The following is a 16,733-nucleotide window of genomic DNA, read 5'->3' on the forward strand; positions in this document are numbered from 1 at the left end:
TTTAGTAATCAATGTTTTTGTAGTCAATGTTTTTAATACATCATGATATTTTGGTTCTAAATTCATAAATACAGTAATTACTACATAGCATTACTGCGTATTGAACTACTTTTTCTGTCAAATGTGTCGTATAACATGATGTTTTGGTGCTTAATTTGTAAAATCATAACCTAATTTGATGTTTAATAGGCTTTTCCTTAATCTCTCCATATTTTCCAACATATTCGCTTAGCCAACGTTCTGCCGGCCCGTTTACGTTGGATAAGCGAGACTCTACTGTATTGATAACGATAATAATGTACAGTAGAGTCTTATTTATCCAACATTCACTTATCCAGTGTTCTGTACTATCCAACGCAGTCTGCCTTTTAGTAATCAATGTTTTTGTAGTCAATGTTTTCAATACATCGTGATATTTTGGTTCTAAATTCATAAATACAGTAATTACTACATAGCATTACTGCATATTGAACTACTTTTTCTGTCAAATGTGTCGTATAACATGATGTTTTGGTGCTTAATTTGTAAAAACATAAGCTAATTTGATGTTTAATAGGCTTTTCCTTAATCCCTCCTTATTATCCAACGTATTTGCTTATCCAATGTTCTGCCAGCTCATTTATGCTGGATAAGTGAGATTCTACTGTATTACCTATTTCTGCTTACAGCTTGAGATGGAGCACAACATGCATAATAATAATAATAAATACTGTAAATAATAAATAAAATAATACTAATAACAATAACAACATGTATTTATTACCTGCCTTTCCTTGCAGCTCAAGGTAGGGCATAACATGCATACTAATAATAATGGGTTGCTGTGAGTTTTCCGGGCTGTGTGGCCATGTTCCAGAAGCATTCTCTCCTGATGTTTTGCCCACATCTATATCAGGCATCCTCAGAGGTTGTGAGGTCTGTTGGAAACTCAGAAAGCGTCGTTTTTATCCCTGTGGAATGATGTCCAGGGTGGCAGAAGGAACTCTTGTCTGTTGGAGGCAAGTGTGAATGCTGCAACTGACCACCTTGATTAGCATTGACTGGCCGTGCCGTTTCAAAGCCTGGCTGCTTCCTGCCTGGGGGAATCCTTTGTTGGGAGGTGTTAGCTGGCCCTTATTATTTCCTGTCTGGAATTCACTCTTTTTTTGAGTGTTGCTCTTTATTTACTGTCCTGATTTTAGAGTTTTTTTAAATACTGGTAACCAGAGTTTGTTCATTCCCGTTTTCTGAGTGAAAATGAACAAAATCTGGCTACCAGTACAGTAGAGTCTCACTTATCCAACATTCACTTATCCAATGTTCTGGATTATCCAACGCATTTTTGTAGTCAATGTTTTTAATACATCGTGAGATTTTGGTGCTAAATTTATAAATATAGTAATTAGTTACTATGTAGCATTATTGCATATTGAACTACTTTTTCTGCCAAATTTGTTGTATAACATGATGTTTTGGTGCTTAATTTGTAAAATCATAACCTAATTTGATGTTTAATAGGCTTCTTCTTAATCTCTCCTTATTATCCAACATATTCGCTTATCCAACGTTCTGTCGGCCCGTTTATGTTGGATAAGTGAGACTCTACTGTATTAAAAAATTGGGTCTGTTGGAAACTAGGCAAGTGGGGTTTATGTATCTGTGGAATAATGTCCAGGGTGAGAGAAAGAACTCTTGCCTGCAAGTGTGAATGTTGCAATTGGCCTCCTTGATTTGCATTGAATAGCCTGGCAGCTTCAAAGCCTGGCTGTTGTGTTACTCTACTGTGTTCTGTGTCGAAGCTTTTTGAGTCACCTGAGCCCCCGTAGCCCTTCCTGACCTAAAACCGGAGGGAAAGGGCCCACGACCGGCTTTTTCCCGTAACAGTTTACTTCAAAGGAAGTAGAGCCACTGGGAGGCAGCCTTTTTTTCATCGTAGTTCTTGGGCTGCCACCGCCCCTCAGAAAGGAACCGGGGAGGAGGAACGAAGCAGGCCTTTGCCAGGTGTCAAAATGGCGCCCGTTGCCGAGAAATAGCAGGGTTTTGCCCTCACCCAAGATGGCGCCCCCTCCTCTGAGGCGGAGCAGGAAAACACCAGGGCTTTGCCAGGAGCCAAGATGGCACCCGTTGTTAAGCAGTAGCAGAGCGCTGCCCTGACCCAAGATGGCGCGGACGGCTTCCCGGACTCCTCCCTGGGCCCTCCTCTTCTAGGGCCGCCGCCGCCGCCGCCGCTTCAGCCGGAGCAGCCTCAGCGGTGGCGGCGGCTCTTCGGTCTAACGATGACCGGAGGAGAGCCAGGCTTGCGGCCGGACTAGGCCTCAGGATGCGGCTGAAGCGCCGGGTGGTGGCAGCACTACTCGAGGCCTGGTCTGGCTCCGCGAGTAGGCCTCAAATCCAAGATGTCGGGGCGGCTGAGCGGAGCCATGGCGGCGCCGGTCTCCTCGAAGGAGAAGCGCTCCTTCAGCAAAAGGCTGCTGTTCCGGGGCCGGGCGGGCTCCGGGAGCGGCCCTTCTTCCTCCGCGCCTTCCCCTCCGGCGGGGCCTCGTTCTTTAGGCGGCTTCATGAGCCGCGTCCTCAAGACCCTCTCGACGCTTTCGCACCTCGGGCCTAGCGCCGGGGGAGCAGGCAGCGGCCTTTCCTCGTCGCAGCATGGCTTGGGGCGCTGCTTCCAGCCCAGCCCGGAGCCTGAGCCAGCGCCGCCGCCTCCTCCTCCTCCTCCTCCTCCTCCTCCTCCTCCGGAGGCCCCGCTACCACCGCCTCCTCCTCCTGCGCCTCCCCCGCCATCCTCGTCGTCCTCCTCGGCGTCGGCTTCTACGGCAGTCCCCGGCGTTTCGGGCCTCCGCAACCACGGCAACACTTGCTTCATGAACGCCGTCCTGCAGTGCCTCAGCAACACGGAGCTCTTCGCGGAGTATTTGGCGCTCGAGCACTACCGGGCCACGCAGGGAGGAGGGACAGGAGGAGGAGGAGGCCCCGAACCGGAGGAAGCGCCCGTCCCCGAAGAAGAGAGAGGCCCCAGCAGTGGCGGGGAGGTGACCGAGCAGCTGGCGAACCTGGTGCGGGCCCTCTGGACCCTGGAGTACACCCCACAGCACAGCCGGGAGTTCAAGGTGAGTTAGGGCCTTGGAAAGGAGGCCAAGGATGAAACTAACTAGCTAGAACAGGCCTGGGCAAACTTGGGCCCTCCCAAGTGTTTTGGACTTCAACTCCCACCATTCCTCACAGCCTCAGGCCCCTTCCTTTCCCCCCTCAAATATTGAGTGAGATAATTGGGACTGTTTATGGAAAAGAGGATTTATATTTTCAATATTGGGATCAATTAGAGAGAATATGTATAAAATATTTTATAGGAGATATATAACACCTGAGGTATGAGCTAAAATTGATAAATCTCACTGAGGGGAATATTGGAGATGTACATTACAGAAAGTTACCTTCTTCCATGTCTGGTAGACATGTAAGTTGGCACAAACATTTTGGGGAAAGGTGATTAAAGAAACAAATAAAAAGGCTAGGAAAAATCCAGAAATGTTCCTCCTTTATGGTTATTGAAAGAATTAGGAAAGAAGATAAAGAAATCTGTCAATATAGTTTTATTGCAGCGAGAATAATAATAATAACAACAAAATCTTGGAAAGGGGAAAATGAGTTACTTCTAAGGGACTGGAAAGAAAAATTATCAGAGTACAGTAGAGTCTCACTAATCCAAGCTAAACGGGCCGGCAGAAGCTTGGATAAGTGAATATCTTGGATTATAAGGACTGATCAAAGAAAAGCCTATTAAACATCAAATTAGGTTATGATTTTACAAATTAAGCACCAAAACTTCATGTTATACAACAAATTTGACAGAAAAGTAGTTCAATACGCAGTAATGTTATGTTGTAATTACTGTATTTACGAATTTAGCACCAAAATATCACGATATATTGGAAACATTGACTACAAAAATGGCTTGGATTATCCAGAGGCTTGGACAAGCGAGGCTTGGATTAGTGAGACTCTACTGTATATCCAAACGGCTAAGCTCTCCAATGGCACTCGGACAGAAAGAAATGAAGACTTTGCTAGGAAATGGAGGCTTGCATTTGGATATCTAGAAAGGAAGTAAAAATAGACTTTAAAGTAGTCACGAGGGGAATTTATTAATGCAAGATAAGAGTAGAATTTTTTTTTGCAATATTAGTTTCACACTGAGTGGTGTCAGAAGTCATGGTTGGTGGTTCATGGGAGGGGGGTTTGGGGGAATAGCATAGCTGTATTATGTGTACTGATTCTCTTTAGATGTCTTTGCTTACATTCTGTACGTCATTATCACACTTAATAAACACTTTTTTTTAAAAAAAAGGGAGTTGCAAAACTGGGATGCAGTGGACACCCTTTGCCCCTGGGGTGTCAACCTTACTTTCACCGAGGACCATATTGGCCTTAAAGGTTGTAGAAACGTAGCTATATTGTCCCTGTATTGAATGCTTCGCAGGCCACATAAAATGCGGCTGAGGGGGAAAAGGAAGGGGCCTGAGGCTGTTAGGAATGCTGGGAGTTGAAGTCCAAAACACCTGGAGGGGCCCAAGTTTGCCCATGCTTGTTCAATAGCCTTCTTTCTCCACAAATCTAATGTCTAAGGGGAATATAAATACTGTAAATAAATAAATATGAGGTTGGATGGGCATCTGTTGGGAGGGATCAGATTGTGTCTCTCTGCCTGGCAGAATGGGGCTGGACTAAATAATAATAATAATAATAATAATAATAATATAATTTTATTTTTATACCCTGCCCCATCTCTCCAAGGGGACTCAGGGCGGGTTACATGGGGCCAGGGCCAGGCAACAAACAGTCTAAAACTCAACAATAAAAACAAATCATAAACAGATAAAATCACATACAGTCATAGAATTTTTAATTTTTTTTTTTAGTGTCAGGAGCAACCGGAGTTGCTTCTGGAGTGAGAGAATTGGCCGTCTGCAAGGACGTTGCCCAGGGGACGCCCGGATGTTTTTGATGTTTTTTACCATCCTTGTGGGAGGCTTCTCTCATGTCCCCGCATGGAGCTGGAGCTGATAGAGGGAGCTCATCCGCGCTCTCCCCGGGTGGGATTCGAACCTGGCAGCCTTCAGGTCAGCAACCCAACCTTCAAGTCACAAGGCTTTTATTCCCTAGGCCACCGGAGGCTCCAAGTCATAGAATAGTAGAGCTGGAAGAAACCTCATGGGCCATCCAGTCCAACCCCCTGCCAAGCAGCAGGAAATCGCGTTCAAAGCACCCCTGACAGATGGCCAACCAGCCTCTGCTTAAAAGCCTCCAAAGAAGGAGCCTCACTTATTGCTGAGGTTAGGTTCCAGGACCACCCGCAATAAGTGAAAATCCGCGAAGTAGGGATACTATATTTATTTTAATATTTATACATTATTTTAGTAGTAATACACTATTTTAAGTTTTTATCAACCAATTGTGTGTTGATAAATCCCCTCCTTCTCCTCCCGTTGCCACTTGAGCTCTTTTTCTCTCCCTTTGGTTTCTCCTTCCTCCCTTCCTTAGACTGTAAATTGTAATTTTTTATGATTTATAATAGTATTTTAGACTTTATTGAAAAACCGCGAAACAGTGAATCTGCAAAAAGTGAAGCGCGAAGTAGTAAGGGAACACTGTATACCAATAAACAATAAACATACTTTGGTAAAATCCTGGGTTGGCTCCTAAAAGGTGGGCCAGAAAAGTGTGAATAGTGTACAATGCAAATTAGGAGAGAGGTAGGTACCAGGGACTATTATCCCATTAAAGTGCTGGAGAAGGTGTACACCTAGAGACTATGTACGGCTAAGGAGTAAAAATACTATAAAAATAGAATCAACAACAGGGCGATCCCAAACTAAGGAAATCAGTCGCCAAAAGCCTGTTGGAAGAGCCAAGTTTTCAGGCTCTTCCGAAAAATAAGGAGGGTAAATGACCCTTGTGGCTCCTTCCAAATCTGTGATTCTCTCTCTCTCTCTCTCTCTCTCTCTCACACACACACACACGTATATAATATAGCTATGGCTGGATGGCCGTTTGTTGGGAGGGATTGGATGGTGTCCTTCCTGGCAGAAGAATCTTGGACTGGATGACCCTTGGCCATGTTTGGCCATGATCCTTACAATCACTTACCCATTTTCACTTAAGAAATGATAAAAAAAACCTCTGACACCCCTTTTCTTTCTTAAGTGAAAACCCCAAAACAATATACAGCAATCATACAACAAATGATATTACATTTACATAATCTTACATACAAGCATTTAGAACACAAGTATCTGGTCGATTTTTTTCTTTTGCATTTACCAAACCCAAACCAGACATCAAATGATTATGTTTTTCTGCTGAAAGCGGTTTCGTTAATATATCAGCTATATTTTCTTCAGATCTGCAATACTCTAACTTTATCATTCCTTGTTGAATTAGTTGTTTGATATTTTGATATTTTACTGCTATATATTTGGTCCTGTTTTTCCAACTTTCCCTAACTCTGATATTTGTTATTACTATTGTCTGTGCTGTATCTCTCCCAAAGGAGACTAAAAGCGGCTTAACATGAAAGTATTAGCATACCATTTAAAATAACATACTAACATGTAAACATTAAAACATTATATATAAACAGTATTAAGAAGGAAAAGGAAAAGGCTGTGAGGAATGGTGGGAGTTGACGTTCAAAACACCTAGAGGGAGGGCCCCAGTTTGCCCATGCCTGCTTTAGCTTATAAAGCTCTAAACCAGGGGTCCCCAGACTTTTTAAGCAGAGGGCCGGTCCACAATCCTTCAGACTGTTGAGGGGCCGAATTATCATTTGGGAAAAAAAAATGAACAAATTCCTGTTCACGCTGCTCATGTCTTATTTGTAGTGCAAAAACAACAACAACAATGAAAGAACAATACAATATTTAAAAATAAAAACAACGTTTACCAACATAAACCTATCAGGATTTCAATGGGAAGTGTAGGCTTGCTTCTGGCCAATGAAATAGTCAAGTTAATTAGGATTGTTGTTATGTCCTTCCAAGTCATTTCAGACTTTGGGCGAGCCTAAGTCTAAAACTGAGTGCGGGGGGCAAGTAAATGACATTGGAGGGCTGCATCCGGCCCACTGCACTAAACTGTTTGGGCCCAGCCTACTTGAGGGACCACATCTCCTCCGAGCCCACAGGAGCCCTGAGATCATCAGGAGCATCCCTTCTTTCGGTCCCATCACCATCTCAAATGTGATTGGTGGGACCAAGAGGACATGGCTCCTCACCTCTTTTTGTAACCAATGTTTCTATAATAATGAGATTTTAAATCACTTCTGAATTAAAAAAAAACCTTCTTGTGGAACCAGGCCTTTCCTGATGACTTATAATAGACAACAACCAGATAGTTACTGGTAATATACAGGTATCTCTGAATGTTATTTGGACCTGGCAGTGCTGTTATACATTCTAATGAAGATATAGTTCCTAGGTTTTTAGTACAACTGTTTTTATGGATAATCCCAGTGGCCTGAGGTTCAGGGAATTTTAATGGTATATGTTGTAAGTTTTTAATTTGTTATTTATGGTCTGTGTGGGGGCAATTTGTTTAATTGGTTTATGATGTTTTAAATTGAATTTGTATGTTATGTAATGTTTGTTGCTTCTAAAACTACTGTACGCCGCTTTGAGTCCCACTCATGGGAGAAAAGCGATAAAATAAATAAATAATAAAAAGGGACTCCCAGAAGCCCTCACCAGCTTCTTTAGTGGGCAGGGATGCTGGGAGTCAGAGGTCCACACAGCACTTGGAATAATGATAATAATATACTGTAATAATAGCCATGGTATCCTTCTGGGCCGCCTCTCCGGGATGGGATTGGGAGGCACTGTTTTACAGTGGCTCTGATCCTTTCTGGAGGGGCAGACCCAGATGGCGGAGCTGGGGGACACCTTGGCCTGTGGCTTGTGGGGTCCCCCAGGCTGTTTAATACCTACATGAAACTGCTGGGAGAGATCATCCAGAGTTTTGGAGTTTGGTGTCAAATTTATGCCGATGACACCCAACTCTTACTTATTTCCACTGAAAGCCAAGGATGCCACCCTGCCCCTAAACAGGTGCCTGCCATCAGTAATGGACTGCGTGAGGGCCAATAAGTTGAAAGTTAATCCAGACAAAACAGAGGTACTCCTGGTCATTTGGAAGGCAGATCAGAGCTTGGGTTACAGCCTATGTTGGATGGGGTCGCACTCCCCCTGAAGACACAGGTTTGCAGTCTGGGGGTGCTCCTGGATTCATTGCTGACCCTGGAACCTCAGGTGTCGGCGGTGGCCAAGAGCACCTTCGCACAGTTAAAACTTTGGTCGGCAGCTACGCCCATACCTTGAGGCGCCAGATTTGGCCATGGTAGTCCACACCTTAGTCACATCCTGTTTGGACTAATGCAATGCTCTCTATATAGGGTTGTCTTTGAAGATAGTTTGGAAACTTCATCTGGTACAGAGATTGTCAGCCAGGCGACTAACAGGAGCACCATACAGAGAGCAGACAGCTGCGATGTTACGGCAGCTCCACTGGCTAATGGTCTGCTTCCGGGCCAAATTCAAAGTGCTGGTTATTGCCTATAAAGCCCTAAAGGGTTCGGTCCAGGCTATTTAACTAATGTGTGGTTGTCATAGGAGGCCCTGCTCTCAGTCCCACCACCCCCTCCCCCTCTCAAGCATGGTTGGTGGGGAGCAGAGAGGGGGCCTTCTCCATGATCGCTTCCCACCTTTGGAACTCCCTCCCTGAAGAAGTAAAAATGGCCCGCTCTCTCCTCTCCTTTAAAAAACTCTTTAAAACTCATATTTGCACATTAGCTTATGGAGAGGAGGAGAAGTAGAACATCCCAATATGGAAACCCATTGGACACTGGAAATCCACTTTGGTGCTGTTGACTGTGGTATATCATTTTTAGCGTAACATCTCCATCATCATTTTACACTTTTAAGGCACTTTAATTTATTGATATTTGTCATGCTGTAACTGTGGATGATGAGGCCTATTTGTTTTTGAGTACTTATTTGTTTAGTTATTATAAGTTTACTTTGATGTTTATTTTATGTATTATTTGATTACGTATTTGGTTTATTTGTTATTATGGCATTGAATGTTTGCCACTTTTTGTCTGGAAACCACCCTGAGTCCCCCTGGAGAGTTAGGATGGGTTATAAAGAAAGTTATTATTATTATTATTATTATTATTATTATTATTATTATTATTAACTCCCAGAACCCCTCGCCAACTTCTTCAATAGGCAGGGATGCTGGGAGTCAGGGGCCGACACAGCACTTGGAACAATAATAATAATAATAATAATAATAATAATAATAATAATATCCTGCCCCCTCTCCCCAAGGGGACTCAGAGTGGCTTACAACAGAAGAAACCAATATAAAAACAAACACATGGCAATTAGGAATATTAAATCAACAGAGGTAAAACACATCAAATATATAGCCAATAAATAGCAGAAGACAAGTTGAGAATGCATTCACAAATATTAGTTGTAAATGTACAAAACTAAATAATAATAAAGACACGTATCACATTAAAAACATTATAAAACTTGCTTATTGTTGATGTGAGCCATAAAACCTTGATCAGGTGCAGAAGACGACTTTCTCTAGTGCAGGCCTGGGCCAACTTTGTTCTTCCCTCCAGGTGTTTTGGACTCCCAACTCCCAGAATTCCTAACAGCCTACCACTCCCTTTAAACCTCTTAGTTCAAAATTTGCACTCAGAGATAAAAAACAGTCTTCTTTAGTTGAAAAATAACATCTTGTTTACTCATAAATATCTTGTATTAATTCACCATACAGGCACATTTCTTATTAAAATTGAGTTATGGATAAGATGTAGTTCTCTGTATTGAGAGTATCATTATTAATCAATAGTCCATAGTCTTTAAGTGTAGTTGTACTAACAAGGCAATAAGCATACATGCATCCACCTCCACTGAGGTGTAAAGCAAACATAATAAAATGGAGTCCTGAGTCTAAATATGCTCAGTACAACCACATGTCTATAACTCCTCCCACTCCAAAGAGGTACAGTCAAACTGGCAAACCAACATACACATAGAATACAGGTTAGCAAATATGTACATTAGCAAACACATAGTGAAAGGCTTGGGCAGTTGCTATTTCCAACATACTCAAGGACTGACACTTCTTCACTTCAGACAGAAGGGCCTCTGTCTCCGCTCATTTCTAGGGGGAAAGTGCCCATTCAGCATCATCAGTGGGACCGGGAATGTCCTCCATAACTCTAGAAAGGATCCTGCCTTGAAATCAGGAAGAGAGCCAGGTACACTGGGTCACCTGCTGTTTACCAGCGCTGGCCCTTGTTTGTACGCAACCAAAGTCCCCTAGCAGCCTCAAAACCATGCTTTATTCCAGCAGTTCCAGTGCAGCAAGCTTTGCTCACGTTGCAAGTGGGGCTACAACTGTTTTGAACACAAGGTAGCAGTTTCAGTGAACATTGGTCCTTATTCCTTCCCAGAGTGTATTGATACAAATTGGCAACTACTTATTTTTAAAAATTGATTGTTTGTAAGCTGCTCTTCAGACGTTCTGTCTGAGGAGCCACAAAACCTCTAAATAAATAAAGAGCAGCAAATAGCAACCTTTGATGATTTTGGTTTGGGACAGCTCCCCTATGAGGAAAGGAGAAAGTGACTTTTTGGCCTAGAAAAACAGCAACATTTTGGAAGTGTGCACAATGATGCTTCTGATTTCTGAGTTCATTTCCCTTTTGTTTTTCGTGTCAGGAGCGACTTGAGAAACTGCAAGTCGCTTCTGGAGTGAGAGAATTGGCCGTCTGCAAGGACGTTGCCCAGGGGGCGCCCGGATGTTTTGATGTTTTTACCATCCTTGTGGGAGGCTTCTCTGATGTCCCCGCATGGAGCTGGAGCTGATAGAGGGAGCTCATCCACGTTCTCCCTGGGTGGGATTCGAACCTGGCAGCTTTCAGATCAGCAACCCAACCTTCAAGTCACAAGGTTTCCCATTCAAAAGATGACTTAATGAACATTTTTTTAATTACTCTGATTTTATCTGCTTGGATTTTAATGTATTTGTCCATTATTTTATTTTGTGTATTGTTGGAATGTTTAAGTTTATGTTAAATATGTTGTTGTTGTTCGGGCTTGTCCCTGTTGTGAGCCGCCCCGAGTCCCTTCGGGGAGATGGGGCGGGATATAAAAATAAAGTTTATTATTATTATTACTAATCAGTTTCTCAAGTTTGTGATGATGCCGAATGCAGTCTGGCAGCTTAGGCAGATTTGAGTGGGGACTGTTAAGCCAATGATCAGAGGAGCCAGAAGGAGGAACAGGCTTATAGATGAAGGGGCCACATCTAGTGTATGTATCCTGCAGCGGATTAACATGGTTTCTGGTGTGGAGGTGGCTGTCAGGGGTCTTTCCTGTGCCCAGGAGCTGGCTTAAGAGCCTACCTGCTGTAGATGAGAGGCACTGTCACTTGGAAATAGAGATAAGTGTCACCTTCTAGTGCAGGGGTCCCCAAACTAAGGTCCAGGGGCCGGATGCGGCCCTCCAAGGTTATTTACCTGGCCCCCACCCTCATTTATAATATAATATTTTTATATCAGTTTTAATAATATAATATATTATATATACATATGATATTGATAATATTATCATGTTATACAATGTAATACTAATAATAATACCATATAATAATATTAATTACATGTTATATATTACATATAATATTACAGTATAGTGGTATAGTTCAATATAGTAAAATATAATGCTAATATTGTGCTATGCTACTAATATAATATATTGTATGTACATACAGGTGCTCTGAGTTCCCTTCGGGGTGAGAAGGGTGGGATATAAATGTAGTAAATGAATAAATAAATAATTTTAGACTTAGGCTCGCCCACTTGACTTGAAGGCACACAACAACAACAACAACAACAATCCTAATTAACTTGACTATCTCATTGGCCTGATAGGTTTATGTTGGTTAAAATTGTTTTCATTTTAAAATATTTTATTGTTCTTTCATTGTTGTTGTTGTTTTGCACTACAAATAAGACATGTGCAGTGTGCATAGGGATTTGTTCATACAGTAGAGTCTCACTTATCCAAGCCTCACTTATCCAAGTTTCTGGATCATCCAAGCCATTTTTATAGTCAATGTTTTCAATATATCATGATATTTTGGTGCTAAATTTGTAAATACAGTAATTACAACATAACATTACTGCGTATTGAACTGCTTTTTCTGTCAAATTTGTTGTAAAACATGATGTTTTGGTGCTTAATTTGTAAAATCATAACCTAATTTGATGTTTAATAGGCTTTTCCTTAATCCCTCCTTATTATCCAAGATATTCACTTATCCAAGCTTCTGCCGGCCCGTTTAGCTTGGATAAGTGAGACTCTACTTTTTCAAATGATAATTTGGACCCTCAACAGTCTGAAGGATTGTGGACCGGCCCCCTGCTTAAAAAGTTTGAGGACCCCTGTTCTAGTGTAAACATAGGGGATGGATGAATAGATGGAGACTGCAGAGAGAAAGAAAGAGAGAAAGCTGATCTTATTCAGAATAACAACTGTTAGTGACATGTGTTCAGGTTCTCCAGATAGCTGAAAGTACTGGAGTCAAGGAGGGATTAAAAATCACATTCTCTCTGGCTTATTTGTGTTTGCATTTGTGTTAATGTGAACCGAACGACTAATGTGCTTAAGAGCTGGCCCTCAAGTGCATTAACAGCATCTCCTGGAGAATTCCCGAAGGAGGAGTTTTGCACATCTCCATTATCTCCAAGGCTATTATGGGCCTTGGGGGATCTTGGCTGCCTTTTATACATTCCTTGGGAGGGAGGATGCTCGTTATCCAGTCAATAGGCTTACAGTCTACAAAACCATTCTCTCCGTTTATGTCTCTAGTTCAGAGGTGAGTTCATGGCAAGACTCCTCTCTCAGTTGGAACAACCTGACCCTCCCTCCTTTCTGGTCATCTTTATGGGGACAAAGTAGGGGGTTTCTAAGTGCTCAGCTTTCCCTTGCTGATCCTCCGAGCATGCTCTGTATGTGTTTATATCTGAATATATGTGAGAGAGACAGGTTTATCCCTCTCTTCTCTTTAACCCTGACGGATATCTGATTGGGAGATTATATATTGTACCAAGAGGAGGGGGGAAGCGGGAGGCCTTGCTGAGGAAAGTGCATTCAACGGGGTCTTTGGGAGGGTCCATATATCCATCAGGAAATACTGTGTTTCCCTGAAAATAAGACAGTGTCTTATATTAATTTTTGCTCCAAAAGATGTGCTAGGTCTTATTTTCAGGGGATGTCTTATTTTTCCATGAAGAAGAATTCACATGTATTGTTGAACAAAAAAGAACATTTATTATATACTGTACAGTAGTTGTCATCACAAACCAATATAACCAGACAAACTCTGAATCCTATCAAGAATTTCTTGTTACTACCATTATTTCCATGCACAACTGGTATGTACATTTACCAATCCTGCATGCTCTGGTGTTCTGTTTGGCAGGCGCTGGGCATGCTTCCAAACAAAAACGTTGCTAGGTCTTACTTTCGGGGGAGGCCTTATATTTAGCAATTCAGCAAAACTTCTACTAGTAGTTTTACTACTACCTTTGACACCTAATTAGATGTTGGACTAATCCATCTGCCCATTTTATAATAGCCCCCTTTTCTGAGATGTTGCCAATGCTATTTTGCACTTTATTGTCCATTTCTACCGGCACATTCTGTTCTGGATTTTATGAATTAGTCTCCTGTCTTAATATTGTATGTTTTTTGTATGCTTTTTGCTGATTTTAACGATTATTTTATTGCTATTGATGTTTTACTGGTATAATTGTTTTATAGTCGTTCTATTGATATTGATTGTCTTATCGGGCTAGGCCCCATGTAAGCCGCCCCGAGTCCCTTCGGGGAGATGGGGTGGGGTATAAAAATAAAGTTATTATTATAATTATATATTATAGGTCTTATTTTTTGGGGATGTCTTATTTTCAGGGAAACAGGGTATGCATAGCCCTCTCCCCCTCATCGGTAGGTGTATCTACATTTTCCACAATTCTCAAATGTATGGTTACATTCAACTCCTTCCTGTGCCAATAAAAAAAAATCTTAAATCAGATTTTATTCTCAAATTGCAGCTCTATATATTCTCTCCAAATAAATAGTGATTGGGAATGAATTTTGAACCTAATACACCCATAATTTTAGAAAACCGAGTGTGGCTTTCTTATGATGTGCTACTTGTCTTGGTAAGAAGAGATGGTTGTGGAAAACATCTTTGTGGTCATCGTACATTACAGAGCTTGGGATGGTAGGAGTGGAGGAGGATCTCCAACATTTTCAGAAACATTCTTGGCTGCTTTTTCTGTTGTTCAGAAACAGGTTTTGTCTCCAGCTCTGATTCCTCATCCTTGCTTCTGGCATTTCTCTAGTCAAGGGTGTGTTTCTGACTTTTCTGTAGCCAGGCAAGTGTCAAATGCTCTTGTTTGCCGCTCTGTTGAATGAAGGAGCCCTCTTTCCCTGATTTATCCCCCTTGTCAGAATGTGTTCTTTACACACTGGCTGGTTGAAAAGATCCCGTTCTGCTTTTTGCAAGACAAAATGGCTTTCACCTTCCTGTGTCAGCGCTTTCAAGCCCGCCAGATTCTGCCTTGCTCAACACTTTCCTGGCTTTTTCATTTGGATGCAGAGGGGGCCCTAGTGCCTGCCCTGTATTTGTCACCAGTGTGGTAAACTTTTGCCCTTTTGTCCACTGGAGAAGAGGAGAAGCCTGCTTTGGAAACAATTGTATAGATGGGATGAGTTTGACATCTTGGTGCAAAAATCGCCATCCTTTCTACCACTGCTCCTTCTTAGGGCAGATGGCTTTTACAGGCATCTTGTACTCCATTTCTCTTGTAATGTGCTCTCATTTTGATCCTTGTCAACAACAGTATGTGGTCTTTCTTGATCCTTGGGAATAGCCATCCTTGATTTGTTTTCTGGAGGTAAGGAAGGGCCCAGATACCCTGAGGGCATCAGATCCCATCTGATCTTGGAAGCTGAGCAAGATCAGTACATCAATGAATACCAGATGCTGTAGGCTTTATTTCAGGGGAAGGGGCTGATCAAATCACCTCTGAATATTTATTGTCTAAGAAAACCCCATGGAATCCCCATAAGTCTATGGGCAACACACAAAGACCAAGCACTCACTATGTCTTCCAAAAATGACACTTAGGCTGGAAATATAAACTTTTTGGAAATTTTAAAATCATGGGAAAAACCATGTCCTTCAAACTCCTAAAACCATATATATGTGTGTTCTCGTTGCTATTAAAGTTACTGTTTCAAAATTTAATTACTTTAAATTGTTTGCTATTCTAAGAAACTTGGATATAGAGTAGGATACAATCAATACTTCAATAAATAGAATACAATTTTGAACTTTCTTGCTTTGTATGTTGAATCACACATTTGTTTAGTTTCTGTTGTTAAAGGCTTTCATGGCCAGAATCACTGAGTTGCTGTGAGTTTTCCAGGCTGTATGGCCATGTTCCAGAAGCATTCTCTCCTGATGTTTCGCCCACATCTAGGGCAGGCATCCTCAGAGGTGACTTGAAGGTTGGGTTGCTGACCTGAAAGCTGCCAGGTTCAAATCCAACCCGGGGAGAGCGTGGATAAGCTCCCTCTATCAGCTCTAGCTCCATGTGGGGACAAGAGAGAATCCTACCACAAAGAGGGTAAAAACATCAAAACATCCGGGTGTCCCCTGGGCAACATCTTTGCACCAAAAGTGACTTGCAGTTTCTCAAGTCGTTCCTGACATGAAAAAAAAAAAATCCTCAGAGGTTGTGAAGTCTGTTGGAAACTAGGCAAGTGAGATTTATATATCTGTGGAATGTCCAGGGTGAGAGAAAGAGGCAAGTGTGGAGTGGAATATCCAAGGTGGGGGAAAGAGGCAAGTGTTGTAGGCAAGTGTGAACTTTGCCATTGGCCACCTTGACTAGCATTGAATGGCCTTGCAGCTTCAACACCTTCCTCTAGAATTCCACTGGTTTAGTTATATATAAAAGGAAGAAACATATAGAAAAATCCTGGTTGTAGCAATACAGTTTTTGTACCACCAATATTTCAGTATTCATTCCAGGAACCTTGATGACAAAAACACTTCTCCCTTGTAGAGAGGAAATTACTGTGTTCTACTATCCAGTCCCATGCTGAGTGATCGAAATTTGCGGAATGAATGTCTTCAGCCATTCCCCTCCACTCAACACTGATGCAAACAAAGAGAGGCAACCCTTGGCAGCTTGTCTTGTTTGTTGAGCCAGAAGTAGCCTTTCTGCAGGAGATTTAGGCCAAGCCCTTATTTCAGGCGGATGCCCCCTCCCTTTTGCTTTGTGCCTCCTCCTTGTGCTCACAGCTGGCTGCTTCTGGCTGCTCAGCATTTTTCTGCCCAAAGGGATCTTTCTGGGCTGTCTGGTGGCTTGGAAAATCCCTCTGCCGCCTATCTAAATCTCTTCTGCTGACCTACATCAGGGCTTGTTGTTCTACTCTACCTGCTGGAGCGCCCATTCAGGCAGGCTACTCCCATTGATTTTCAGTTGGAAAAAGCCATCTGTCCTTTGGATGAGATGGGGGGCCGGGATTCTTTTTCACCAGGACTGTTTTCAACAAATGATGGGGCTTTGTTTCCTTCCAGCATTTGCAGGTCCCCGC

At 42.3% G+C, this 16,733-nt stretch overlaps 1 protein-coding gene across 1 annotated transcript in view; it reads left to right on the forward strand.

Annotated features, from left to right (window-relative positions):
- The first annotated feature begins 2,178 nt into the window (after positions 1 to 2,178).
- Positions 2,179 to 16,733, forward strand: part of usp31 (ubiquitin specific peptidase 31) — a 41,929-nt gene continuing 27,374 nt past the window's right edge. The window contains exon 1 of the mRNA XM_003229451.4: positions 2,179 to 3,086. Coding sequence (XP_003229499.3) covers positions 2,376 to 3,086 — 711 coding nt within the window. The 5' untranslated portion in view covers positions 2,179 to 2,375. The remainder of the gene's footprint in view (positions 3,087 to 16,733) is intronic.

The sequence above is a fragment of the Anolis carolinensis genome, unplaced genomic scaffold, assembly GCF_035594765.1.
Source record: "Anolis carolinensis isolate JA03-04 unplaced genomic scaffold, rAnoCar3.1.pri scaffold_13, whole genome shotgun sequence".
Lineage (NCBI taxonomy): Eukaryota > Metazoa > Chordata > Lepidosauria > Squamata > Dactyloidae > Anolis > Anolis carolinensis.